The 25,806-nt window shown below is 37.9% G+C and overlaps 3 protein-coding genes across 3 annotated transcripts in view; all 3 read right to left on the bottom strand.

The window, feature by feature from the left end:
* Positions 1-4,506: 4,506 nt before the first annotated feature.
* On the bottom strand, positions 4,507-15,479 carry LOC110041695 (uncharacterized). Its single transcript, XM_089285293.1, has 7 exons — positions 15,340-15,479; positions 11,640-11,883; positions 9,859-10,003; positions 9,356-9,526; positions 7,805-8,041; positions 6,058-6,179; positions 4,507-5,627 (listed from the first exon to the last, which is right to left on the bottom strand). Exons 1-7 carry the CDS (start codon positions 15,398-15,400, stop codon positions 5,477-5,479), a joined length of 1,131 nt encoding a protein of 376 aa, XP_089141419.1. The 5' UTR covers positions 15,401-15,479; the 3' UTR covers positions 4,507-5,476.
* Positions 15,480-17,495: 2,016 nt separating this feature from the next.
* On the bottom strand, positions 17,496-18,364 carry LOC110041714 (cilia- and flagella- associated protein 210-like). Its single transcript, XM_020747027.2, has 4 exons — positions 18,248-18,364; positions 18,119-18,171; positions 17,847-18,002; positions 17,496-17,569 (listed from the first exon to the last, which is right to left on the bottom strand). The coding sequence occupies exons 1-4, from the start codon at positions 18,291-18,293 to the stop codon at positions 17,516-17,518; spliced, it is 309 nt and encodes a 102-aa protein (XP_020602686.2). The 5' UTR covers positions 18,294-18,364; the 3' UTR covers positions 17,496-17,515.
* Positions 18,365-20,849: 2,485 nt separating this feature from the next.
* LOC149115874 (uncharacterized) overlaps positions 20,850-25,806 on the bottom strand; it is a 19,501-nt gene continuing 14,544 nt past the window's right edge. Inside the window, exons 4-7 of the mRNA XM_089285292.1 lie at positions 25,510-25,677; positions 23,964-24,197; positions 23,178-23,299; positions 20,850-22,095 (exon numbers count right to left, since the gene is read on the bottom strand). Of these exons, the coding sequence (XP_089141418.1) occupies positions 21,945-22,095; positions 23,178-23,299; positions 23,964-24,197; positions 25,510-25,677 (675 nt within the window). The 3' untranslated portion in view covers positions 20,850-21,944. The remainder of the gene's footprint in view (positions 22,096-23,177; positions 23,300-23,963; positions 24,198-25,509; positions 25,678-25,806) is intronic.

Genomic DNA, 25,806 nt, shown 5'->3' with positions numbered 1-25,806 from the left:
ACTCCCAGAGCTATACTGTTGTCGACAACTCAACCGTTGTAAACACTGACTTTCCTTTGACAGTGTTTAAGTGACAGTCACTGCAATGGAGAATAATCAGGGGTAGTCCTCTTAGAGCACAAATTACGAAAGAACTCACTTTTGCAATCACACAAATTACTTATTGCATTTTAAATTATTTTAAGTTCTAAATACCGACTGAATATTCACCAAACCGTCCGGAAACATTGGACTGTTAATTTCGATTTCATTGTCAACCAGATAACTTGTCTTCATCTCAATAGTACTGACACCTGTGAATTCTAGGTAACGTTCTCTGCTCTGAAGCCTAATCCTTGTAGTTTAAATACGAAATGTGATCAATGTTTCTTTGATAATGTGGTATACATTTTTGGAGGAGTTCAGTATTGGCTTCGAAATTTGTGCTAAAACACTGTGCGTGTGCTGTATGGTTGTTTTGCTCTTGGGCAGTTAATTATTTTACTCGCCATTTTTCTGTTCCTATATTTCGTGGCCGGATTTGCCAAATGTATAATTAAAGCTTAAAAGAAAAAATACACTGGTACATCTCAGCTACAGTCTCGTTAGCAATTTCTGTTTACTGGACGTTGATCTGTTTAAATAACACTGCTTTTTGCTGTTAATTCTGTAACAGTATTTGTTTGCAGTTCTACAAATCCTTGTTCAATGCGGTAAAAATGAGTCTCAACTTAATACTTTCAAGAATCCCAGTTTGGATCAAATGAAGGTAAATTTTATAAATCAGAATGAACGGCACTTACCTTTCTTCGCAGTAATGGCCATCAAAGTCAATGACATTACAAAGTAAGTGATTAAATTCATAACGGAAATTTTTTCCCCTGGCAAGTGGCTTTGCTATTCAGTAAAAGTCATTACTCAACCCATATTACGTGAATTTCTACCCTGCAGAGAAGTTTTAATTAATTATTGATAAGATTACCCCTTATTTTACTTCCTTTATCAACCCTTTTTCGCATCTTACCAACCGGTAGCAAATATGGAGGGGCTTTGGGGGGGGGGGGGGGGGGGCATTTTTAAACATAGCCTACTCGAGTCGTATATTGTTTCAACTGTAGCAAATTTTTCAACACTAAATGTTAAACCAAAAACCAACATTTCGTTTGTTTATTTGCACAAGTAGTCTAGCAATAACCTCAGTAACATTCATTGAATTCAAGTACCTGTTAAGATCTGTTAAAAATACACAGGGGCGGTACGTCATGGTTGCTGAGCTCGTCCGCTGTCTCATTTACGAAATGAAAAGTTTAAAGCCCTGGCCATGCCAAACGGACTCGCAAGTAGTCGCAAGTCGTCGCAAGTTGAACTTGCGTAGACACTTGCGTTGGGTGGCCAAAGGGACTCGCAAGTTTCCTCGCAAATACACGCAAGTCGAAAAAACAACCATCTCAAGGCTACAGGCTTTGTTCCGCGTGGCCAAAATGACAGACATATCCCGTATTTCACTGGCTGATAGGTTGCTGTAATAACGAATGGACGTCATTCAACTTGCGTTGACTTGGGTTGGGCGGCCAAACCGTCAAGAACTTACGTCGACTCGCGTGCAAATTTGACCTCGACCAAAGTGAGCATAAGTCATCGCCAGTGTACGCAAGGCCTGTCCAAACGGAATCGCAAGTAGACCCAACTTTTTAACTTGCGTCTACTCGCGAGACCGTTTTGTCAGGGTTGAAAAAGCGAACGAGATTGTCTTCTAGCAGGTGAGCTTGTGAGTCTTTACAATTAGAAAATAAAGATAGTCCAAGCGAACCATTAAGTAAACCGCAAATAGAGAAAAAGAAAAAATAGAAAGCAAAATAGACTGTTCACAGTCCCCTATTTTTCCGTGAGATCGTAGATGTCGATCGTTGAGTTCGATGGACCGCCATATTGGTCTCTTGGTGCGAGCGAGTGGGGGTGACGGTGCGGAAAAAATAGGGAGACCGTAACAACTTCCCTCTGTCTGGTGTTCGCTGCGTTAGTTGCTCCAGCAACGGCAACACCTGATTGGTCGAAGGGACAATAGAGTTTATCAGAGCGTAGCAGAGCGTTGACAACTTGAGTGACAGAAAGTGACATTCATCACTTCGCGGCTCAGGCCAAAATGGTATCGATTTCAAGAGAATTTTCTGGAGAATGTTTTGATTTTGATCGTCTTTCTGCTTCTTTTCTTGGAGGATTGGTGTTGAAACGCGAGCAAAAGAAGGCCGTTTCTCGTTTACTCGAAGGAAAAGATGTTTTGGCGGTTCTTCCAACTGGTTTTGGCAAGAGTTTAATATATCAAAGTTTCGTTATGGCGAAGGAAATGGCTCCGTTGGTTGTTCTTATTTCCGACTGAAATTTTACAATTAATGCCACAAACACGGCACGCAGTGTTGTGCGTGTTTTTACACGACATATACGTTGAGCCATGAAAGATCTTCAGAGAAATGGAGGGTGTTTTGATCTTTGTTTGTTTGTTTATTATTATTATTATTATTATTATTATCATCATCATCATCATCATTATTATTTTAATTTACAGACAGTTAACAACATGTAATAAATATCTACTTACTTAACAATATATTTTTTTTGTTAACCTAATTACTTCACAACTTCACATAAATCTGTGGGTTAGTAAACGTAAAAAAAAAGAGAAGACAAGAAAAGTAAAGCAAAAAAGACGAAAAATAAAAAAGTTACAAAAGAAATCTATATATAGTCTTGAACTTTGTAATGTTGTTATCATGATGAACAGCAATTTCCTGTTGCATATTGATTTTTTCTCTTAGAAGCGCGAGAAACTGTCAAAACAAAGCTTTTTTTCTTGTAAGCAGCTACTATATATGGAGTATAAGAAGTAGCTATAACTATAAGCTATGAGAAGTGAGTAATTCAAGGAGTATAGGTGTTCTCTATTGTTGAAAATTCCGTACAGAATCATGCTCTCTGTTAATGTTACATTTTCTTTAGTTTTGCTAGTCCACCATGTTTGGAATAAGTCCCAGAAGGATAAAGTTAATTGACAGCCCAAAAACATATGATCTAAGGAATGCCTGTCAGCAAGACATTGTGGGCATATGTCATCATCACATATCTTGGCTTTAAAAAAACTGACTTTTGTTGGAAGAATATTATGAATCATCTTATATTGAAACATTGTTGTTTTTATGTCACTTTTTATCTAGAAAGGTAGTTCGTACATCCTGGGAATATTATCTTGAGTAAAACCATATCTAATAATTTTTCTCTCAGCGGTTGGGGATAAGAAGATATTTTTTAGCATAATAGAGTAAAGACTGTTAGTGGAAATTTTTGTTGTGTTGTTCTCATTTTCTGCTACGTGCGAGGGAGTCCTTTTTATTGCTAGCTTCCAAGGGGCCGGCACAGAATTAATTAAGCCAAAATAAAGAATGAAGGGGGTTTCGAGATGAAATTTTTCAGAGAAAAGATTAAAAGGAAGGAAGTTATCGCTATTGTCGAGGAGATCGTCAACCCGTAGAATGTTTTTTTCTAGCCAGCTTTTATAAAAGGGTGCTTTACCATCTCTTATTATGTTGTGATTATTCCGCATTATTTCGTTGCGGGGGGAAGTATTCGTTTGAAAAGCAGACCTCGCGTTTTGCCAATATTTTAAGACGTCGCTACAGAAGTCTGGAAGGTTGTTAAATTGCAAAAGCTTGACGTTGTAGTTGCATTGTGAAAGAAATGATATTCCTCCAAGATTTTCAAACGCGACTTCAGAGATGATTTTCCACGATGCGTCAGACCTGGATTGTACACGTGGTATCCAAGCAACGTTTAATGCTTTATTCATAATATTAAAATCGATCATCTTGAGTCCGCCTTGTTTTTTCTCTTCTATGACAGTTGACTTTTTTATCTTTGCCGGTTTCTCATCCCAAATAAAGTCAAAAATTAGTTTTTCAATTTCTGTGATAAAATGTTCAGGTATGACAAGAACAGACGCGTTATAAATTAATTTAGAATATCCGAACGCTTTAACCATGTTTATTTTTCGTTTTATATACTTATTTATCAGTAGTAAAACTAGCAACCTTTGTGGCATTATAGGTGTTGAAAATGGAATCCCAAAAACAGGGTTCCCACTCCACTGATAAGAAATCAGTGGGGAAATAGGTATGCTGTGTATATGAGGGTGGGAATGTGTGTGTGTATAACAATAGAATAATTTTAAGAAAATGAAATGTTAATATTAGTAGTTAAATTGAGGGAGAGATCTCTATAACACAGCACTCTCCAGCTCAATTACAGATTAAAATAGATGAAATGAAATGAAATAAAATAAGGAAATGTTAATAAGTTAACTGAAAGCAACCATACGTGTGAGATAGTATGATATGAAAAGCAAGGGGACCACGTCACGTCAACTGGTCACAACTTGAAATGGGACCACTTTGATATATTAGCAAAAGGTCGGACAGATACACATTGCAAGATAAAAGAGACTCTGCTAATAAGGGAATTAAAACCCGCCCTAAATGATAATGTAAGCAGCGAAAAGCTTTATCTTTATTAGTTTGCATTGTTTATATGCAAATTTTTCCCAGCTTCTGTCATTGTAATTGTTAATTAGTTACTTATTTTAAATTGAAATTTAGTTGTTACTTCTATTCCTAACGATCACTTCTGAAGATGTATGTTGAAACATACGAAACGTCAAGTAAATGAACTTTGTTTTTTAACATGCGTTTAATTGCCATGTTTATCATCGCAGTTTGCGTGTTATTCCTTATCATCATCGTTATCGTTATCATTATCATTATCCTTATCGTTTTCATTATCATTTTCATTTTCATCGTCACTATCACTATCACTATTACTATTACTATAATTATGATTGTCATTGTCATCGTCATTGTCATTTTCATATTTGGTGGGCGTTTTTAATAAAACAGTTATTCCCCTCGGACTCGTTGAATATGAGATGATTATAGCCAGCTCGGCGCTACGCACCTCGATGTTTATCTACCATCTTATATCGAGCGTAGGTCTGTTTAGTTCGACAGGCCGTATGGTTCGACTGCGACTTTATGGTTTGGAATGGAGAAACCGCCGAGAATCTGACAAACATCTTTAACATTAAAAAAGTTGTATATTTCTTTAAATTAACGGTCTGCAACTTTTCAATAGGCGCTAGATATGGGAAGATGGTAGGCAAGATCTTCTACACACTGATGCCAGCTTGTTGTAGATATGTTGAAGCAAAACTCCTGGATGGTATAAGCTAGGATGTATTAGCTCGCAGTTTGTCTTCAAGCCAGAGAGCTTGCTCGCAAGCTTAATTATTGAAAGCTAATGAATCTTAACTTTTTTTTAAGGGAATTAAATGAAGATCAAATAGCGAAACGGTTCAAATCAGAGGTACAGTATTTAGGGCTCTTGCAGTAATTAAATTGAAATAGAAAATAACTTGTAAAAAGACGGCAGGCGTTGTGGTTTTCTTTATCTCCTTTCAACTCTTATGACATGGTTGGCATTGCTTATCTTCAACTCCGCAGACGAGAATCCATTTTGCTTTCTTTTTCGGTTCAGGATGAATTCGCTTGGTTTTCGGATCAAATGCGACTTTCAGGGGCAGATATTTTGCTCCCACAATGCCACTCCTAAAACAAGAAAAACAAAATAGAGCAACTTCAAAAGTGAGAAGAAATGTTCTTTGGTTGTTTTGGATAGACCCGCGCGGCTAAAGATATTTCAGGCTTCAGCAACAAACAGATTTAAGAATTCCAATAAACTTTTACCCTGTTCATTGAGTATTCTGAAAATAGTGGATTGAAAAGAATATTGTAGCTGAGCTGAGCTGTAAGGTACAGACCATTCATTCAACACTTTTTCACAACTTTCCAAAAAAATCAAACTTTGGTAAAAGTAGTATGATAAATATACTTATTGACTAAGTGAGAGAACCGGACAGGAAAATATGGCACTCGCTCTGGAAAATTTCGCTGTACTCAGTCCGTACCTCCTGACTTCGAGCTAGATATTTTCCCGTCCGGCCCTCTCACTCAGTCAATAAGTTCATATTATATCCACCTTGAGATGGTAACTTTCAGCATACGGGACGCTTTTAAATTCTCAGGGCTTTCAAGTACAAAGTGTTCGTAGGATTCTATCAAGAGTTTATCAGGTTTGTTACCCAAACGTCCATAAACTTCCTGGAAAAAAGGAACAGCAATAACAGTAACTAAGGGATCGATAGAACATTGAAGAGCATCTGCGGCAAAGTAAAGGCAAAATCTTTAACATCAGAAGTACAAGCCAAAATAAGTGTCATTTCTTAAACATTTGGAACAGAGTTCAATCATATATAAGAAAGTCTAATAATCAAGAGTCACATGAGGGGGGATACCGGGGGATACTCCCTTATATGGGCTATGGAGGTAGTTGCAGTCCCAAGTTATATGGTTTTTTAGCCGTTTTGGTCAGAAAAAGGGAATCGATTTTTGCCATTTTGGTCTTAACTAGGGGATGGTTTTTGCATTCTACTCTTGAATTGAGTATGTTTTTTTTTAACAGAAGCTACTTGTTTTTTTCATCATTATCGATAAGACCATCAACAACAGCCCGTCACAATGCCATTAGCATCGATCTGAACTAGGGAACTAATTATGAGGCATGTCTGAACCAGAGTATTGATTTAAGGGTCAGGTCTTACATAGGGCATCGAATTTTTGGTCAGGTCATAAATAGGGTAGGGAAAGTCACAGATTTTTGTGCTAAATAGGGTAAGGGTTTTGGGAGGCAGGCCTCACACCCCTCCCAATTTTTCTAGGAGTACTCCCCCCGGGGATTTAAGTTTGTTCTAATCCTAAGGTTGGGAGGAGATTGACAATATCTTCTACGTAAAGGAAAACTTTTGCCTGTTCGCAATGTTCTGAACCTTTGCCTACGATTGGCAATCATGCGTGCTGGTTGCCATATTTGTTTGTTACTTCATCGTGCTGGCTGCCATATAGACAACTTAACGCGACAACGACATGATAGAGTCCTAAACGAAAGCCGAGAATTACAACCGTGAACAGCTGATTCGACCTGGTTTGGTCTCGTCAGCACGGTGTAACAGCAAAAAGTAAGGCAACCAGCTTGGGGACCAATTGTCTACTAAACGCACATGGTAATGACCTCAGATGAAACTCAAATCCAAATGTTTGCGGATCGGTCAATATCACATGCAAAACGCGTGACCATGAACAATAGGCAAAAATACCCAGAATAGCATGTCGTTGTCGCGATAAGGAAATTACGGACAGACTAAAACTGTCCCGCAGAAAATACATGGCCGAACCATGTTAAAAGTGAACAGCATATCGGATCAGCGTTCAGTGTGTTAAGTAACTATATTTGACACATCACTTGGAAGGGACTTTGTCACCGGCACTCATTCTGTCTGTTCGTCGATGTGAGGAAAGGGATATTTCCCTTCCGGCCAATTCGTAACTTTGCCATGATTTTCTTGGCTATAAAATCCTCCATAGGAAAAACGATGGGGACTGTTCATTTTACCACAATACCATGCGGAGCCTACGCAGCCCATAAAGTACAAGGAAAGTAATATTTTTGCAATATTTGCCCTCCTAGTTGTGCAAACGACATTTTGCATGCTAGGTTTGAAGATTTCAGAACGTTTCTGTATGTTTTAGTGAGCGTTGTTAAAGCTTTTGTGCGCTTAGAATTATGGGTAAATGTACCAGTCGCCATCTTTTTTCTTAAAGTAGGATTGAAGATTTTTTTTCAGAATGTTCCTTTTGTATGGGAATTGATAACTAAACGAACACCTTACCGGATTGCCGCCACCGATAGGACGGTTTGGGTAAAACAAGAAATTCCCCAGACTGTGTGCTATCACCTTGTTGTCTTCAGTAACACAGTGTGGTTGTAGCACGTGAGGATGTGATCCAATGATGACGTGTGCACCAAGTGACATCAGGTGTTTGTTAATACGATGCTGATAGGGACGCGGGCCTAAGCAGCGTTCTTGACCATAGTGTATAAAGACGACTATGATGTCTACCTTAGCCTTTAGGAGTTGACAAAAAAGATTGACGTTAATTTTTTGCGCCCTTGGTAAGGTTAACGAGCTAAACTTTTTGTTAATGAAAACGTTTTGTACTTTTACTATGGTGGTTTGAACCTAAGAGCCTTAAAATGTTCTTAAGGTAATGCATTTCAAATCAGTTATCGTAACCAGAGATGCCCGGGAAACCTTGCAGGTTTTACCACGTTGCAACCACGTGCTTGCATACCTCAGAACGAAAACTTTGTAAGTCAATCTCAGCTTGGGTACGTTCTTAGCACCTTTGCCAATGTAAGCTTCTGTGTATTTTTTGATAGGCTAACATAAAGAAAGAAAGAAAGAAAGAAAGAGAATGGTTCCTAGATTGTTCACCCTTTGAACATAGGTTATGTTTGCACTTGGTACCTTCTTGGTGCGATTCTCGCGGAGCACCTAGTGTGAACACATCTTTTCTCACACCAGAATCCGAGCACAGTGTCCATGCCCGGGTACAAGGTCTCCACCTTGTACCCGGGCGCTAAGTGGTAATTGTAAGTATGTCCTTAGAATACCCAGTGTCTAAAAACATAACTGTTTTGTGTGGATGCCCAGCTACCAGCGCTAGAGCACCAAGTGTGAACACAACCATAGTCTTCTAAGGGTCTGTGTGGGACAATGAGAAGATATAGTTCACCCAACTATGACCTGAAAAGTAACACGTAAACAGAGTTGCGTGTTCTCAACTGACGTCATCTCATCCAGTGAGATTTCAAAGCCAAATCAACTTTCACTGGACCTTAACTCTGTTGTTGACATAAGCGGTATTTTTGCCAACTTCAAGAACTTTGAAAGTTAATTTTCACTTTTAAGCAAGGGCAAGTGAGCGCTGCGTAACTTTTGATCACGAATTCTAAGATGTACGGCATTGTGCCGCCAAACTTATGAAACTTAGCGCACGAGGAATTCAATAAGAAAGAAACAACAAAACAAAATGTCGTTTAGAATATATTTCAAATCAACTCAAACTTAAGTGAATTACAACGATTGCAAGCACTTTTATATCTCTGGATTCAAGCATTGCGGTATTTTAAAAGTATTCAACTGCGCACTCGGCGTCATAATCTCCCATTAAACATTGCAAAAGTAAACATAGCGGCGCCCAGAAAATTAGAAATCCTAAAATAGCAGAAGCGAAACGCCCACCATTCGTAACAGGTAAAGAATTATCTACTTCAAATCGCTGAAATAATCTAAGTCAAACACCAAATTATGATATGAAACAAAACTGCTTTTCTTTTAGCCAGGATTCCCTTTAAAGATTTAAAACTGCAGTAACACCTGTTTTAGCTTGTTGAAGTCTCTTGTGGCGATGTCATCTCGGTAAAGAGCAGGACCAGAATTGAACAACATTCTCATTTCGGTACAGTTTTTGTCTATGGCCGCGGTTATGGAATCACAGTAACCAAGAAACCCTATCTTTATTCCGCGTCGTTCCAGTATCAAAGGTTCCTGTAATACGAGAAAGAATGAGAGAGTTAGAAAACTTGTAAATTAGAAGGAAGACTGAACTATCATAACAAACAGAAATTAGTCCTTTTGCTTACAGCCCGTTTGCTGGTGGGTCAGTTATGACAAACGGCAGCCCGCGAAACTTATTCAGGGCTTTTACTTAGCAAGGCACATCACCTTGGAGCACGTTAGGGGAAAAATTTATTACACCTCAGGTTGGCGGTCTGTAACGTACCGACCATTGTGGCTAATTGTCTAGCAATAGACCTGCCTCGCTCCTGAGCTCTCTCCTCCTTCACATAGCCTCGAAGATACCCAGTTTATTATTGTACCTGAGAAGAGTCATATTTGCCATAAGTGACGCCAAAATATTTCACTCTCGTCTTTTTAAGAACGTCAACAGTAAAGTTGACTCCTTCTGAACCAAAGTCGTTCAAGTGATTATTGGCTAGTGTCATAACATCAAATCCTGCAAAACTGAGAAGAAGCAAAGAATCATGTGTTTGAGTTACACTTATGTGTTTTTCCATATTCTGACTGTTCCATGTAAACTAAACTCAGTGAAAGGTCAGCGCGTCGGACTCGCAATTCAGCAGTCACGGGTTCGAGTTCCGCTCTAACCACTACCTTGATTTGATTCACAGTAGCCCCGAGTTCAAATCCAGCGGCCACGCTTGTAAATAGCCAACTGGTTTGCCTCCGGCCAGTTGGGATTCTTAACAATGTTAAGTTCGACTTGGATTATTTGCTTCAGTTGTTTGAATTGCTCGGCCCCACTAGCCTTAAAAAGTTTCCAGCATTTTGATGGGTCGTTGTAACTACTCTTTATCACTTGATGCTACAATCATGATATCAAAAGACTGCCCAATCATTGATGAACACGTTGTTATCATTTTCATGACACGATAAGTTACCATAGCAAAAGTATGACCTCCTGAAAACACCCTTAATTACAGCTTTAGGGGCTTATAATTCAAAATCGGCACCGTGAAATTTTTTATTATCAACTTTTGATAAGTATGATAAGACGCAACTTTTGGCAAAGTTTAAAAACATTCTGTACATAGGGTTCAGAGCCACCTTAAATTTTCGAAAATTTATGGTGGCTCTGTTGTTAAGGGTGTTTTTAAGAGGTCATACTGTTGCTATGGCAACCTATTGTGTCACGAAAATGATAACAACGCGTTCACCAATGATTGGACAAACTTTTGATACCATGATTGTAGCATCACGTGACAAAGAGTGGTTATAACCACCCATCAAAATCTAAGTGTTTGAAACTGTTTTGAGCCACCTTAAGAGCCTACTGACGCGTAAACAAGCACGGTGACCCCATTTTATTATTGCATTTTTTTAATGTTCATATCATGAATGTTAATTATGCCAAGCTTGAAAAAAAGTTTGATAGTAGAACAAGGGAATTACCTTAAAATCTTTCCCTCTAAATATCTTTTATTATTGTTGTAAAAATGGACCGATTTTGAATCACTTGGACCAAAATTTATAAAATTGCTTTCAGTGGCAGGAGCAGAGGAAGAAGATTCAGGCGCTTCGATGTTACCAGCAGCCGCCATTTTCGAAATTTGTCCCCTCAGCGCTTCTCAGTGGCGGATCCAGACCTTGAGCTAAGGAGGGGGGGGGGGGGGGGCGGGGCGGGTGGCCCGGTTTTGTTTTGCTTGCCCTGTCGGCTGTTCTGCCTTCTGTTATTTCTTCTTTCTTTTTACCTCCCCTAGATCCGCCACTGCTTCTAGTGATATGGAAATCACTGAAGTAGATTGTTTTGGGAATAAAACTAAGTCTTGTTTCAAGGGAATAGCGAGGAAACACAGGGCTAAGCTGAAACAAGTTATGAATCAAATCAAATCAAATCAAAAACTTTATTTATCGAGGCTGACACGTAATAGTTTATCAACTAATAAATTTGTGGCTCTCTTAAATGTACTAAAAGTTAAAAATCTACTTTAAACAATAATCAAAGAATATTTCTCAATATTCCTACATTTTCTAAATATCTTAATATTTCCTACATATCTCGGAAAATTCTAAATATCCCAAAATGTATCCGGATATTGCTGGAAAGGGTTATTCAAGACTCTTGATACGATTATTATACCTCAATGCTGGGGCAGCCTCTGGACTCGCATCTAGTAAAACTAACTTTTTCCCTTTGTATATGTGGCCATAGACATCTTGGCTAACAAAAGGAGATTCCAAATTACCAACAGAAATATCAGCTTGTCTGATGTGTGGTGCAACCTCATTGAACGAGTCATTATATGTGTGATACTTGTGTTCCACGTAATATTTCACCGGGCCAGAGAAGGAAATATCTCCCACAAAAAGTAAAGTGACTTGATCTGCGAAGTAACATGAGAGAAATATCTTTAGAGCCTTACGTTAAGCTGTTGATGAGGCGTTGAACTGAAACAAGTTTAATCCTACAATTGCCTGAATATCGACGAAAAATTTCCAACAAATAGAAGGGTATGTCAGGAGGAGAATAATTGTTATTAATCAACATTAAAGCTCAAGTATGTTTTTTCTAAACTTCATTGTATGAAGTCTTGTTTTGTAACTAGCTATAACCTGCTTTACTCCTGTGTAAAATTTCGATCCCTGCCTGTTTTCCTAGCCGATTAATTTTAATTAACACACGTTAGTTATTTTGCTGTTGTAAACAATTTTAAATTAATTACCAGAGGTGAATATAAGTATTGAATTAGGCGTTCTGATTGCTCGAGAAACTCAGCAAAACTGCGAGGGGAGGTTTTTAAGGTTACAATATACCTTCAGGGGTGTCTCGCGTGCAAGCGATGTAGCGCGTACAGTTTAAGCGGTAGAAACCTAAACCCCTATATCAAATTAAAGCTTATAGAGCTGGCTATCAAACTGTACCAAGAATTTTGAAATGAAATGAATTGTCGAATTTTTCACGACCACTAAATGCGAGCGCCCGAATCACCTTTCGAAAGCTACAAGTCAAAGCAATTTTTGTTTTTCGCCAATTTCATTTTTTCCTCGGTTTCAGGGCCCAAAGTGCTTAAAAAACGTGTCTGCGTTTTGCCATATTCAATTGCAGTTAAAAGTTACAGAACATTTTCGAAATAAGACGAAAAAAATGTAGAGGGATCGTACAAAAATCGCTCTCGAAGAAAAAAATATTTCGAAATTAACACTTCGCAGACACGCTTTTGTAGTTTATGTGTTATACTAGCTACTGTCCAAATTTGAGAGCAATTGAGCAAATTCCCTTTGAGTTATAACTCTTAAAAGTGCCTGCTTAAAGCAAAAAAAATTATTCGAGAAAACAGCACTAAGAAAAATCTTCTGCTTTGCAAACAAACTTCGCCCGCAAACGCCTTCAAGTGGGTTCTCAGATAACTGAGCCAATCAGTGCAGGGAAAGTTTACTACCGTTAACGTCCTGGTGAATAGAATCTCCAAAAACCCTTGTGTTTCGCAATGCGCTCAAGGCGCCGAAGGTGGAGAGATAATTTTTCTGTAGCTCGGTTTTTCTTGAAGCTGGTCACTCTGGCAAAATGGGGAAGACGAAAAAGGATACGAACGTTAGAGTGGCTAGGCGAAGAAAACAGATAAAAGAAAGTGCGGCGGAGCAACTGCGCGTGGTCCAGCTATGCATGGATAATATTTCAATGGGTCTCAATGAGTCCAACGATTCGTCGATATCGGATTCATCGGAGTCTCTGTCAACATCCCTGTTATTACTGTCAAGTTCCCAAATTTTTACATAACCTTTCTTTTCTCTTACCTCGATTTTTTTGCCCGCCTTATACGATAGCTATAGCTTCATTCGCGTGGTGAACTTTCATCTTCACTCATTGATATATTTTCACTCGTTGTTCGCTGTTTTCGCTTTTACGAACTGGTCCATGTTTCTAACGTGGTCTACCTTTACTTATAACTTAATAAAATTACACCTAATACCAAAAATGCTTGGTAGTCAGAACAACAATGCTGATCAACATGAGTAGTCAATTCGTGACATCCGTACAGGTAATTCCCGCGAAAATCGTCTTGGTTGATTTCCTACGCGCCATAGGGCTGTCAATCAAGATGTAAACTTTTACTTCCGGCGAAAACGTAAAACCACCATTTCTCCGTCAATATTTAGTCTTTTTCAAAATTCTTTTTCAGGAATTAGAGATTATTCTTCGACCACTACTTTGACCCAAAAATCCAAATTTGAAGAAAATTGCCGACCTGAAGGTGTACTGTAACCTTAAGCCAAGTCACCTTTTGCTATGCTTGCAAGTAAAATTGGCGGCTGGATATTTCAAATGCAAAACAAAAATGGCCTTTATTTGATCCAAACTGGGATTCTTGAAAATATTGATCGACAGTTATAAGTGTCGATTGACAGTTTTAAGTGTCGACCGACACTTACACCTGTCGATCGACAGTCACAACTGTCGATCGACAGTTATACCTAAGGATCGAAAGTTATCCTTTTCGATAGTTATTAAGTGTCGATCGACAGTTGTTAAGTCGATCGACAGTTATTAAGAGCAAATTTCCACAAAAATCAAACAAAATCAAATTTCTGCGCCAAGGCTAGAAAATTCAAACTCACTCGTCTTTTGCATATAGCTAGCCCCTAGCAAGAGTGCAAACAGGCTGTAGTTTTTTCCTTGAAATAGCTTTGTCTTTCCGAGAAAAACGACATTTTCGATTTAACCTTCAGACCCAATTTCATGCAATTTATAAAGTCCCAGCTGGGCTGAAAATAGGCTGAAAATCGACCATTTTCATTCGATTCGCATTTCGCAACCATTGAGCGCAGAAAAGCTGTGATACAAACAGCTTATTGGAGAACTATTCCTTGTCTAAAAAAGGACAATTTCAAGAATATTGGATTAATCTAATTATTTGACGGTAAACAAAACCAGAGTGTTGTCCAAAATTGAGTTAGTCAGTCGGTGAAAAGAATTGTCATTTTGACCATGTGCCATGTCTCCGAATTCCACAAGATTTTAGATTGTAACTATACTGCAATGAGGAATAATCAGAGGAAATCCTCTTGGAGCACAAATTACGAAAGAAGTCACTTATGGAATCACACAAATTACTGCAATGCAATGGAGAATAATCAGGGGTAATCCTCTTAGAGCACAAGTTACGAAAGAACTCACTTTTGCAATCACACAAATTACTTATTGCATTTTAAATTCTTTTAAGTCCTAAATACCGACTGAATATTCACCAAACCGTCCGGAAACATTGGACGAACAGCCTGTTAGCTGGAGGCGCCACTGTTAATTTCGATTTCATTGTCAACCAGATAACTTGTCTTCATCTCAATAGTACTGACACCTGTGAATTCTGGGCAACGTTCTGCTCTGAAGCCTAGTCCTTGGGGTTTAAATACGAAATGTGATCAATATTTCTTCGATAATTTGAAATACTTTTTTTGAGGAGTTATCGGCTTCAAAATTTGTGCTAAAACACTGTGCATGAGCAGTATGGTTGTTTTGCTCTTGGGCAGTTAATCATTTTACTCGCCGTTTTTCTGTTTCTATATTTCGTGGCCGGATTTGCCAAATGCATAATTAAAGCTCAAAGGAAAAAAAAAATTGGTACATCTCAGCTACAGTCTCTTTCGCAATTTCTGTTTACTGGACGTTGATTTGTTAAAATAACACTACTTTTTGCTGTTAATTCTGTAGCAGTATTTGTTTACAGTTCTACAAATCTTTGTTCAGTGCGGTAAAAATGAGTCTCAACTTAATACTTTCAAGAATCCCAGTTTGGATCAAATGAAGGTAAATTTTATAAATCAGAATGAACGGCGCTTACCTTTCTTCGCAGAAACGGCCATCAAAGTCAATGACATTACAAAGTAAGCGATTAAATTCATAACGAAATTTTTTCTCCCTGGTAAGAGGCTTTGCTATTCAGTAAAAGTCGTTAATCAACCCATATTCCGTCACTTTCTACCCAGCAGAGAAATTTTAATTAATTATTGATTAGTTTACCCCTTATTTAACGTCCTTTCTAACCCTTTTTCGCATCTTTACAACCGGTAACAAATATGGAGGGGCGGGTGGGAGGTATTTTTAAACATAGCCTACTCGAGTCATGTATTGTTTCAACTGTAGCAAATTTTTCAACACTAAATGTTAAACCAAAACTGAACCAACATTTCGTTTATTTATTTGCAAAAGTAATCTAGCGATAACCTCAGCAACATTAATTAAATTTAAGTACCTGTTAAGATCCGTTAAAAATACACAGGGACGGTACTTCAGGGTTGGTGAGCTTGTCCGCTGTCTCATTTACGAAATGAAAATTGTAAAGCCCTGGTCAAACGGACTCGCAAGTAGTCGCAAGTAGCCACAAGTTGAACTTGCGTAGTATGGTTGGGGAAATGGTGCAAAATTCACAAAGTTTATATTCATTCACATTTAATGTTGTTATTATTATTCACGAATATATTTATTCACATTCAAGAACTAAATTTATGTTCAAGAAATATATTAATTCACATTTAACGACGTATTTCGTATTCAGGAATATATTTACTCACATTTACGGGATGTATTCATTCACATTCAACGGTTTATATTCATTCACATTCACGATCGAAATATTGGTTCAACACGGTGCAATATTCATTCAACATTTTCTGCGCACCGCCTTCGCGCATCATTGGGTCCCAGCTCACGCTCAATAATTTCTGAACGCAATATGGTAGTACTGCCCTCTCAATGGCCTCCTTTCTTTTCTGTGCATGGTGTTTAACTTCTTCTATGTCAATCTTAACTCTTTCCTCCTCAGTTAAGAGTTAATTTAAGGACGGTGCCTACTAAATACAAAGGTTTTTGCACCGGGTTAAGACCAGGCGGAAAGAGTAGATCTTTGCAAGGGCTAGTGGAATCCACAAAGAAAAATTGGGGTAGCCACGCATTTTTTCGAGATAATTAGCCTTGAATCTCAACAAAAATGCTGACATCAGCATTTTTCTGAAAAAAAGAAGGAAAGGATATTTCTTCACAGATTTCCTTAGAATTCGCCTTTACATACAGAAAAGCAAACACATCTATAAAGATCTTAAAAATGCATAGTAAATGGTAACCCAAAAACCATTTCTGGTAAGTTTTTTATGACAAAATCGTTGCAACAGCGCTTTTAGCATGTCTGACAGTCTTCCTCTGGTTCAGCTAAAATACAGTCTAAATACCTTTTGCTCACCACCAGAAACTAGTCACATATTGAATAGGCTTGCCAATTCTATTTCATAACATAAAATGTAGGGGTAACCACGCGTTTTTTAAAGTTATTGATTTTTTTTAAAACTTTTATGGTGCCCGCTACATTTTTTCCTGTCACCTCCCCAGTAAGTAAAAAAATTGCGTATCTCGCACTTGTTTTGCGCGCGCACTACACCATCTGCAGGTACATGTTCACAGTTGGATTTCAGTATAATTTTCGACAGATGACAGCTAGTTTTTCAGCTGGAAGACGTTAACAGTAAGTGGTTAGCGATATGCTGCTATTCTGGTGTTCCTGGCATTAAACATGATTTGGTCACAGTAGGAAAACTTTGCTTCCATTTTAGTCATGTACTTGGTGGCGTAGTTGATTGCGTCAATGTCAACCCTAGCGCGCGCACATGCTTGAACTATGTCTTGCGTGATGCGCAAAACGTCTGCGCACTAACAAAAGTAGGCACCGTCCTTAATTGCCATCCAAATCTTAGTAACCAAGAGTGATGGTCATACTGAGGGACTGTATCAACCCTACGTCCTGACGCTCAATGTATTTTTACTTTTACATATTTTGCCATTAAATTAATTAGAGATTTCTTACATGAATCGGAGTATTCACAAAATTTTGAAGTAGGTGACTTTAATGTTGGCAAAGATAACTGATTTTTTTTTCATCTTTTTCTAAAGAAACAGCTCAGTTGCAAAGCAAGATCATGAAGTAAACTGTGGCTTTACACATTTAAGATTTGTTTTTTTTTCCTTACCTACTCCTTCTCTTCTCTGAGTTTCCGAGCTTGTAGCTTCTTCAGTCTTTGTCCCTTCAATAATATGTTGAAATGAGAATAGGATCTTACTTAAGTTGTTAACTAGTTAAGAGTCAAGTAGAAATTTCAATTTTTCATCGTGCTTGTTACTGGGGAAACAGATTACACATACATGTAAGCTTGCATGTATTAAAAGTATGATCACAAAAATCTTTATTGCCTTTCAAGAGTTTTAACAGATCTTTATTTGATCTATCACTTTTTAAATTCAGTTTCCTAACATAAGCGTTTACGAAAACAAACGCGCACACTAAATACGGAAATATCATACCTCGATCGTATTTTCCCAATGTTTTACCGACTCCTTCGACAGAGCATGGAGTTCTTCCCTTTCCTGTCTCTTCGCTTGCAATCGCATTTGCTCTTCGTTATAATGTGAAAGACTATTTTGTATTCGCCTCCATGCTTCTGGCTGGAGAACTGTTACCTAAAAACAGATCATTGTACAAGAGTTAGGACAGATTCCTTTGTTGAGCGACAGAAACAACTGAACGACAGATTTCAAGAAACTTGTGTCTCGTCGACAGTAAAACTCTATTTCACCTCTCGCGGATCAACTCCTTCAGGAATGACACTTATATTTGTTCCACCCATTTCTAAACGACGAAAAGGTAGAAAAATAATTTAATTTCACATATCATTCAAAAATAAGCGCTTATGAGACGAGATTACCTCTTCTTTGGCCTTCTCGCCGACCATGCATGATTCTTGACGCCATCTTGGTTGAAGTTGCTTCTTGCAGCGGTCAGAAGTTTGCCTTCGTTTCCAAGGCGACTTCCTAGACAACATTTCATAAACAGTGGGAGACTGGGTCGAAAGGGGAAGCCTGGGAACGAAAAGTCCGTTTATTCCGTTCAGCAACGAACGCGGGATCACATAACGCCTAGAAATCGGGTCTAAGGGACGAAAAATTACAGCGAAATAAATATATCGATATGATCCCGACTTATTTTCGGTATGAGCGACCGGTCACGTTATAATCCACCGGGAATTTATTTAGTGGGTGATTCCATCGAAGAAGAACGAGTATTTACAGTTTTCTAAAACTTTAATGGCCCAGGTCACTTGGTAATTCTGTTATGAACATTACAAGAATACAATAAAAATAAATAAATGAATAAGAATTTAAAACAGGGAGTCATTTTCCGCTCTTTGGAGCATTATGGATAGCGCTAGCTATATATTAGATTCATGAAGTTTTCATTGAGAACTTTTAATTGAAAAAAGTAACTACGGTATAATTTCTCACAAAGGCATCCATCAAATAGAATTTAATCTTACATTTTAAACTGTTTCAATTTCTCAATTGAAAAGGAATTGACTAAACAATTATGAAACAACTTGAAGAATTCGCTGCACGGGTGCATACCCAGCATTTTCATTTTATTATATGGCTTTCGGGGAAATTTTTCCTGCGGGATACGGCGGGTAGTCCCGAACGGGCAAGATAGCTCCATCTTGCCCGCTCGGGTAGCCAATCACAGCGCAGGATTTGATTCATCTTGCCCGCTCACGAAGCTAACCATATAATAAGTGCTCTTAACAGCATTTCAGCTTAAATATCTCATTTTTGACCCGTATGTGATTTAAATTCATACTTAAAAAAAGTAGGGGTAACCGCGCTGTTTTAGGTAAAACATTGACAATCATGTTGTGTGCGCCGGTGCAAGCGGTTGTGCGAAGGTGGCTTACTACAGTTTTTCGGAGACTCAGTAGCGCGCGCTATGATTGCCTGCCAGATGTCAGTATTAATCGCGCGTGCAAAAATGATGTAAGTAACTCTAAGAAGAAACGAAAACCACTTAAGCCCTGGAAAGGCATAAATCACTTCGGTATACGTAGCAATAGTGTCTAATTTCGTTCAGACATGTGTTTAAGCCTAGGGCCTTAAAAATATGACAAAAAAGCTCGATAAACAACCGGTAAAAGTGCTCTAATTTACTCTTGCTTTCTCGCACGCGATACATGGCGTCACATGAGTGCGCGCTTAAATAAAGGGCATGCGCAATTCAATTCTCGTCCAAGGTTGTAAAAGTCAGTCTTTGATCAAGTATTGTATATAGACTTAAGCAAACAGTAAATAGAGAAAGGAAAAACATATTGGAACATTTCAGAGGTTACAACAATTACTGTTGTTGTACAGAAAAGATGTGAGGTCTTTTTCCCTAATGTTCTTTTTGAAAGATTAATTCGATATTCAGAGAGCCTTTCAATTTGTTATCTAGTTTCGACCATATGCGCGGTCCTTGATATCTTAGAGAATGTTTTCTATAGTTTGTAGTATTAAAGATTGGGATATCAAAATCACCATTTCTAAGTGAATAACTAGTGTTTTTCTGCTTAAATAGTTCGTCAACAATACACGGCGCAAGGCCATATTTTACTTTGTACATTAACGGCCCATTAACCGATCTTTTCGAGTCGTTGCTAAGGAAAATTTAGTCTCATATAACCTCATCATTTTTAGTTAGTTCAGAGGTATTTCATGTGTTTCAACTTTTTCATGATCAGTAACACTAGTGATGACGTCATCAGGCCACGCCCATGCTCATGTGACTAATACAGAAAAAATGCAAAGGCTCCCAGGTAAATTACTTAATCGGGATTTTTTTCATTGATTTCATATTTTAATTGAAATCCTCATTACGCTATGCATCGATTTTGTTTCATTTCTAAAAGGTCAGATTTTGAGAGCATTTCAAAATATTGAAAAATTCGTAATTTTCTGGAAAAAGCATGATTTCGAAAAAGGAATGCATAGCTATGTTTCCAACGTTGGCTTTAATCGAAATTCGTCGAGAAAGGCTGGATTTAATGAAAAACCGCGTTTCCTTTAGCATTTAAAGAAAGCGGCAGTGCGCCCGATATCTATTGGAAGTTACCCTATCAGCGCGTGCGCAATTTACACTACCAGCGCACTTCGGTAGGATCAAACAAAGCCACACGGAGTTAGTTTTTCTCTTTCTATTGCTCTTGTTTTTCTGTCTTTCTCATATTTTGTCTTTGCCTGTACTTTTTTCACTTTGCATTTTGCGAAACACAAAGAAAAACATCTAAAATGTATACGAATTTGCAAGTTTTTGAGTTTTTATTTTCCGTGCTCAGGCTGACGTATGTGACCGGAAGTAAAATTTCACCTCCTTAGCAACGCGCGCGAGCGCGCGCATGAATCGATTAATGGCCCTTTTACGGTGGCCGAACACAGTTTTCGCCCGCGCTTTTGCTGATGCAACTCAGCGCACGCACAAGGATTGCAAAAAACAAACACGCCGTCAATACAGCGATCATTTTATTTACTCAAAATAACTAAATAAATAAAATAAACATACATTTATATAGCGCCATTTTCCACTAATTGTCCATGGCGGCTTACAATACTTTAAAATTATAATCCTAATTCTTTAAAAACCTAAAATCCTAAATCCTAAAAGTTAAAATCTTAAGAATTAAATACGCTATATAATACAATTAGGCTACAAATAAAAAGTAAAAACTACAAATCAAATGCACGCTTAAAAAGATAAGTCTTAAGATTAGCCTTAAAAACTGCCTCTGATGATGAAAGTCTGATCTGGAGGGGTAGTTTATTCCAGAGCCTTGGTGCCGCCACGGAAAAAGCCCTTTCACCATACGTTTTAAGATTTGCTCTAGGCTCATCAAAACCCGCACTATTTGTGCTATTTTACTATTTGTGCTATTTTATATTCTATATCAGCGTGCTTTATAGGGAAATTGTCTAAGGGATTAGTAAAGATATTTTCACATTCATAATTTGCTATTATGACTCCTTGTTCCTTGTGCTATTTTACTCTATAATTGAACGCAGTGTATTAATGGCTTTAGTCTTTTATCACAAAGGTATGTCAGAAAAGGTAACGATGCAAAGAACCCAGCAATTCGCAGCTTTTTCTTTGTTACCGAAAGAACCCAGTTAAATGCAGCGCATGCGTAGTAAGTCAAAAAATTGCGACTGAATGAAAAATTCCACTCTCGGAAATACGCCTATTTCGCGAGAACCACTGATTAGAATTTCACGAAATTTGGCAGGAAAATACTTTAGGAAATAACTAACTGGAGTATTGATATGGTTGGCGATTTTGTCGGTGATTTAATAGTTGTATGAGCCTGGCATCTGAGTCCTGGTGAATGCCAGTCTGGGTCAGTAAATTGTCAAAATGTTCTTAAAAATATTTTACGCGGAGTAACGATTATAATCAAATTATGAATGTAAAAATATCTTTACTAATCCCTTAGACAATTTCCCTATAAAGCACGCTGATATAGAATGTATCGAGGACTACATTCGAAGGCATTATAACTAAACAGGTGCCTGATTGAAATGGATTTAAGAAGCTCTCATAAATTGTTTTCAACACGTATCAAAGTTCTGGCATTGTTTATCCTCATCCCCACAAACAGTAACCCATCCCGGGTTCTTTTTTGGTACAGGATGAATTCGTTTGGTTTTCGGATCAAATGCAATCTTCAGGGGCAGATATTTTGCCCCCACAACACCATCTCTGAAAGAAACGAAGGATTCTAGAAATTAGACATTATTGGGACCGTACTTTCTTTCAGGCAGATAAGCGGCTCATCCCTGAATACCAGGGTCGTAGTTAGGATTTTTCAAAGGGGGAGGGGGGGTCACACTGTGTCAAAGTGAGGTTGTTCACGTTTTCGCCACTCGTTGTAGGTTGTTTGCTTTAAAAAAGCTTGCAAAAGAGGGGAGGTCACGGGCACCCCAGGTCCCCCTGGTTACTCCCTTGGGTACCGTCCGTTTTGAGGACGCTTTGTTGATGCGTGACCAAGCTCTGACCTGCCTGGCAATCTTTGTTCAGGTACCAGATAAACCAATAAACTTTTTTCTTTTAGTAATATCCTTTTTTATAAAAATATCGAGGTTAAAATTGGCGATATTTTCTGAGAATTGTTGAGATTTTGTTGAGGACACTTTTTTGCGGGTTGATGGGAAATAAAATACATTAAAATCACATGTTTCTAAGTTAATTTTATTTTGCCTTAAAAATCGTAATATTTTTTTCTAGCATAACATAACTGGCTAACAAAATAGCGAGAAAAAGTGCGCTAAAAAGCACGTGCACAATGTACCACAGAACAGACACCACACAGTTATATCGATCGGATAGTTCAATTCCTTGTCACGTCCGATTTATTTAACTCAAACACATGCACTGTTATTTAAGAACGCAGACAATAATATTTTTAGTCTAAAGTGGGCAGAAAAATAAGAATATCCAGTCTGGACATGAAAATTATACATTTTTCCTTTTTTAATTAAAAAAAAAAAAAGAGTGCAAAGGATGATTATGGCAAGACAATTTTCATGCTAAATTATTTTCCACGTTGGATGATGGAGCGGTCTTCATAGAGTTTTGTAAAACCAAAACCAAACCAACTACTTATCAAAAAGACTACTCAGCCAAACCGAAGTAGAACCAAAGCCAAAACCAAAACCAAAGTAATTGCCCGATTATTTTCGACACTCAATTGAAAACAGCTTGAATTGGGAGGCAAGACTGTTGTTTGCTTTAGCCTAGCTTGAAGTATCTCTAAGCATGTTTACCTCTTAATTAATACGTACCTAGATATAGTTACTTTCAACATCTGGGTTGCTCTCACACTCTCACAGTTTCTGAGGACGTAGTGTTCGAACGACTCTATCAAGAATGTATTGGGTCTGTTGCCTAGTCTTCCATAAACGCTCTGCGAAACAAAAGAAATTAAAGCGGAATAAAAAACGAGAAACTGTTAGAAAACTGGAGAAAGGAGAGAGCAAACGAAACAGTAAAGTTAACGAAATAATTGTGCAAAAGATTGTAGTATTTCAAAAAGAAGTATTTGAAATCACTACTCCTCCTCCTCCAAATAAAATACTCACAAAGATACTCAAGAATAACAAAAAATTGCGAAATGTGCACATTATGACACGACAGCTACAACTGGTAAGCTGTAAGTTCGCTGTTTAATGGACTAGTAGAAAGTAGCCCAAAGAAGATACGCAGGCTGACTGGTTTAAAAATCATGTTTCTATTAGACAATCAGCGGTCGTTAGTTCGTTAACAAGCGCACACTGCTAGGCTACTCGCACTCTGCAACAGAATAGACAGTGATTAGCGCAGCCAATCAGAGAACGGCATTCGTGATAGAATGCTACTAGATTTAACTCGATTTAACTCGATAGAAATAGAGAACTCGTGGAAGTTTCGGAGAACTCGTAAAAGCTGTGGAAACACTCGCCTACCGGCTCGCACGGTTCCCACAGCATTTCTTGTTCTTCGAAACTTCCACTCGTGTTTTCATAACTCGTTAGAGACACGGGGAACATCTTCTCTATTTCTCAATTATCATTAGCCATCAAAAACCTTACCGGATCGCTTCCACTCATCGTCTCCTTTGGGTGAAACAAGAAATTCCCGAGGCTGTATGCTATCAGTTTGTTGTCCTTGATATAATGAGGTTGCAGCACGTGCGGATGTGCTCCAATGATGATTTGCACACCAAGAGACGTTAGGTGTTTGTTTATATGAAGTTGGTACGGAAGTGGTCTTAGATAGAGTTCTTCACCATAGTGGATGAAGACAACTATGATGTCCACGTTAGCCTTCGAGAGTTAAATCAAAAATTCACTGTTAGTGCTTTCCTATGGTTGGTAATGTCACTGAATTACTAATTGCTGGAGGTGGCAGATCAGTTGTCTGGCAATCTCTTTCAGCAACACAAGCCCTTTGCACAACTCTGCCGTTACATATAAAGGGATATGCCTGTTAAGGTTCAGCAGTTAAAGGGCTAGGTCAGCCAATTTTAGGCCATTTCAGCCCTTACCAACTGATTATATTTAGGTTTACTGGACCAGTATAGCAAAGGATGACTTTTTAATTTTTATTATTGCTTAAAACACAGTTACAAGAGGGATACGAACAATAACATAGTTAATTACACTAACGTTAACGCTTACACTACTCACTAACGCTAATTACGAATTTACATTACATTCACAGTCAGCTAGATCTAATTAACGGTACGGTTGATAATATTTAGCTCTTATTAACCGAGCAGGAGGTCTGTATGGGAGAATCTTGACCGAGGTCTGTACACACGACCGAGGTCAAGATTCTCCCACACAGACCGACTGAGCTCGGTTAATAAGATGTTTATTACACGGCAAACAAGAAAAAAATAATTCGTTTAATGTAACTGGTTTGTACTAGCTGACAATTTGCTTGCGAACGGCGATGAGCTGAATTTCAATCTGCCAAAGTTTGCTTGTCCTCTTTACAGTTTTTTTTTTTTATTAGGCTTTTTGTCGTTTCCACTAATATTTGTAGAAGAAAATAGTCAATATTTTTGTATTTTAGGTTGACATTTTTTCACCCAAAACGTAACCGTAAAATCTAGACCGCGGTCAATATCGATTTAAGCCAATCAAATTCGAGAATTCGGTAGTTCTCAGTCCTTGTGAGACACAGCCATATAATAAAAACCTATGCTAATTTGTACGGATACATTTATAAATCAGTATATGCATATAAAATTATATACCTGCTACTAGGCTATTGAGAAACTTGAAATATTTACGACAACAAGTTTTGCCATTTTTTTAATGAATAGATTTTTTATTGTTCTTGTTTGCAATTAAAAGTGCTAGTTTTTTAGTTTCTTTTGTTTTGGCCTTCAGTAAGGATAAAGACTGCTTGATATTTTTACAACGGCATAAATAAATGGTATATTTCCCAAGAACGATTATATGATTTAACAAACAATTCCCTGGGTTGTCATCGGAGATACCAAAAAGGATCGTTATTTCATCAAGCTTATGAATTTTCATATTGTTAAGTATTTAACCAACAAATAACAGAAAGTCGCAAGTTTTTAGTATAGGCACAAGTGATTAGAAGTTAAAATATTTCAACAACCTTCTTTAGATTCTTGACGTCTCTAGTGGCAATATCATCTCGATAAACAGCAGGACCAGAATTGAACAACATTCTCATTTCTGTGCAGTTTTTGTTTATGGATACGATGATGTCACAGTAACCAAGAAATCCTATCTTGATGCCGTTTCTTTCCAGGATCAGAGGTTCCTATAACAAGAGGGCAAACAATTGATGTAAGATAAATTTCAGTGTGTCTGTAGACGGGATGTTGGATTGTTGAAGTTGACTCTCCCATATGAGATGATAAAGGATCGGAAAGACCCTTGATGTCAGCTT

Source organism: Orbicella faveolata, unplaced genomic scaffold (assembly GCF_042242905.1).
Source record: "Orbicella faveolata isolate gen_17 unplaced genomic scaffold, um_ofav_v1 contig_13, whole genome shotgun sequence".
In the NCBI taxonomy this organism is placed as follows: domain Eukaryota; kingdom Metazoa; phylum Cnidaria; class Anthozoa; order Scleractinia; family Merulinidae; genus Orbicella; species Orbicella faveolata.
The sequence above is the reverse complement of the archived record's forward strand: the minus strand, read 5'-3'. Positions and strand labels throughout refer to the sequence as shown.

Coding starts and splice junctions, on each gene's coding strand:
- LOC110041695 (XM_089285293.1), bottom strand. CDS start 15,400: ATGAATTTAATCGCTTACTTTGTAATGTCATTGACTTTGATGGCCGTT. Junction 10,004..11,639: donor GAGGCTGCCCCAGCATTGAG/GTATAATAATCG, acceptor GCTTCTTCTCAG/TTTTGCAGGATTTGATGTTA. Junction 8,042..9,355: donor ACTTCAACAAGCTAAAACAG/GTGTTACTGCAG, acceptor CAACTCCTAAAG/GCTAAGGTAGACATCATAGT.
- LOC110041714 (XM_020747027.2), bottom strand. CDS start 18,293: ATGGCGTCAAGAATCATGCATGGTCGGCGAGAAGGCCAAAGAAGAG. Junction 18,172..18,247: donor GCGAGAAGGCCAAAGAAGAG/GTAATCTCGTCT, acceptor TTCGTCGTTTAG/AAATGGGTGGAACAAATATA. Junction 18,003..18,118: donor AAGGAGTTGATCCGCGAGAG/GTGAAATAGAGT, acceptor ATCTGTTTTTAG/GTAACAGTTCTCCAGCCAGA.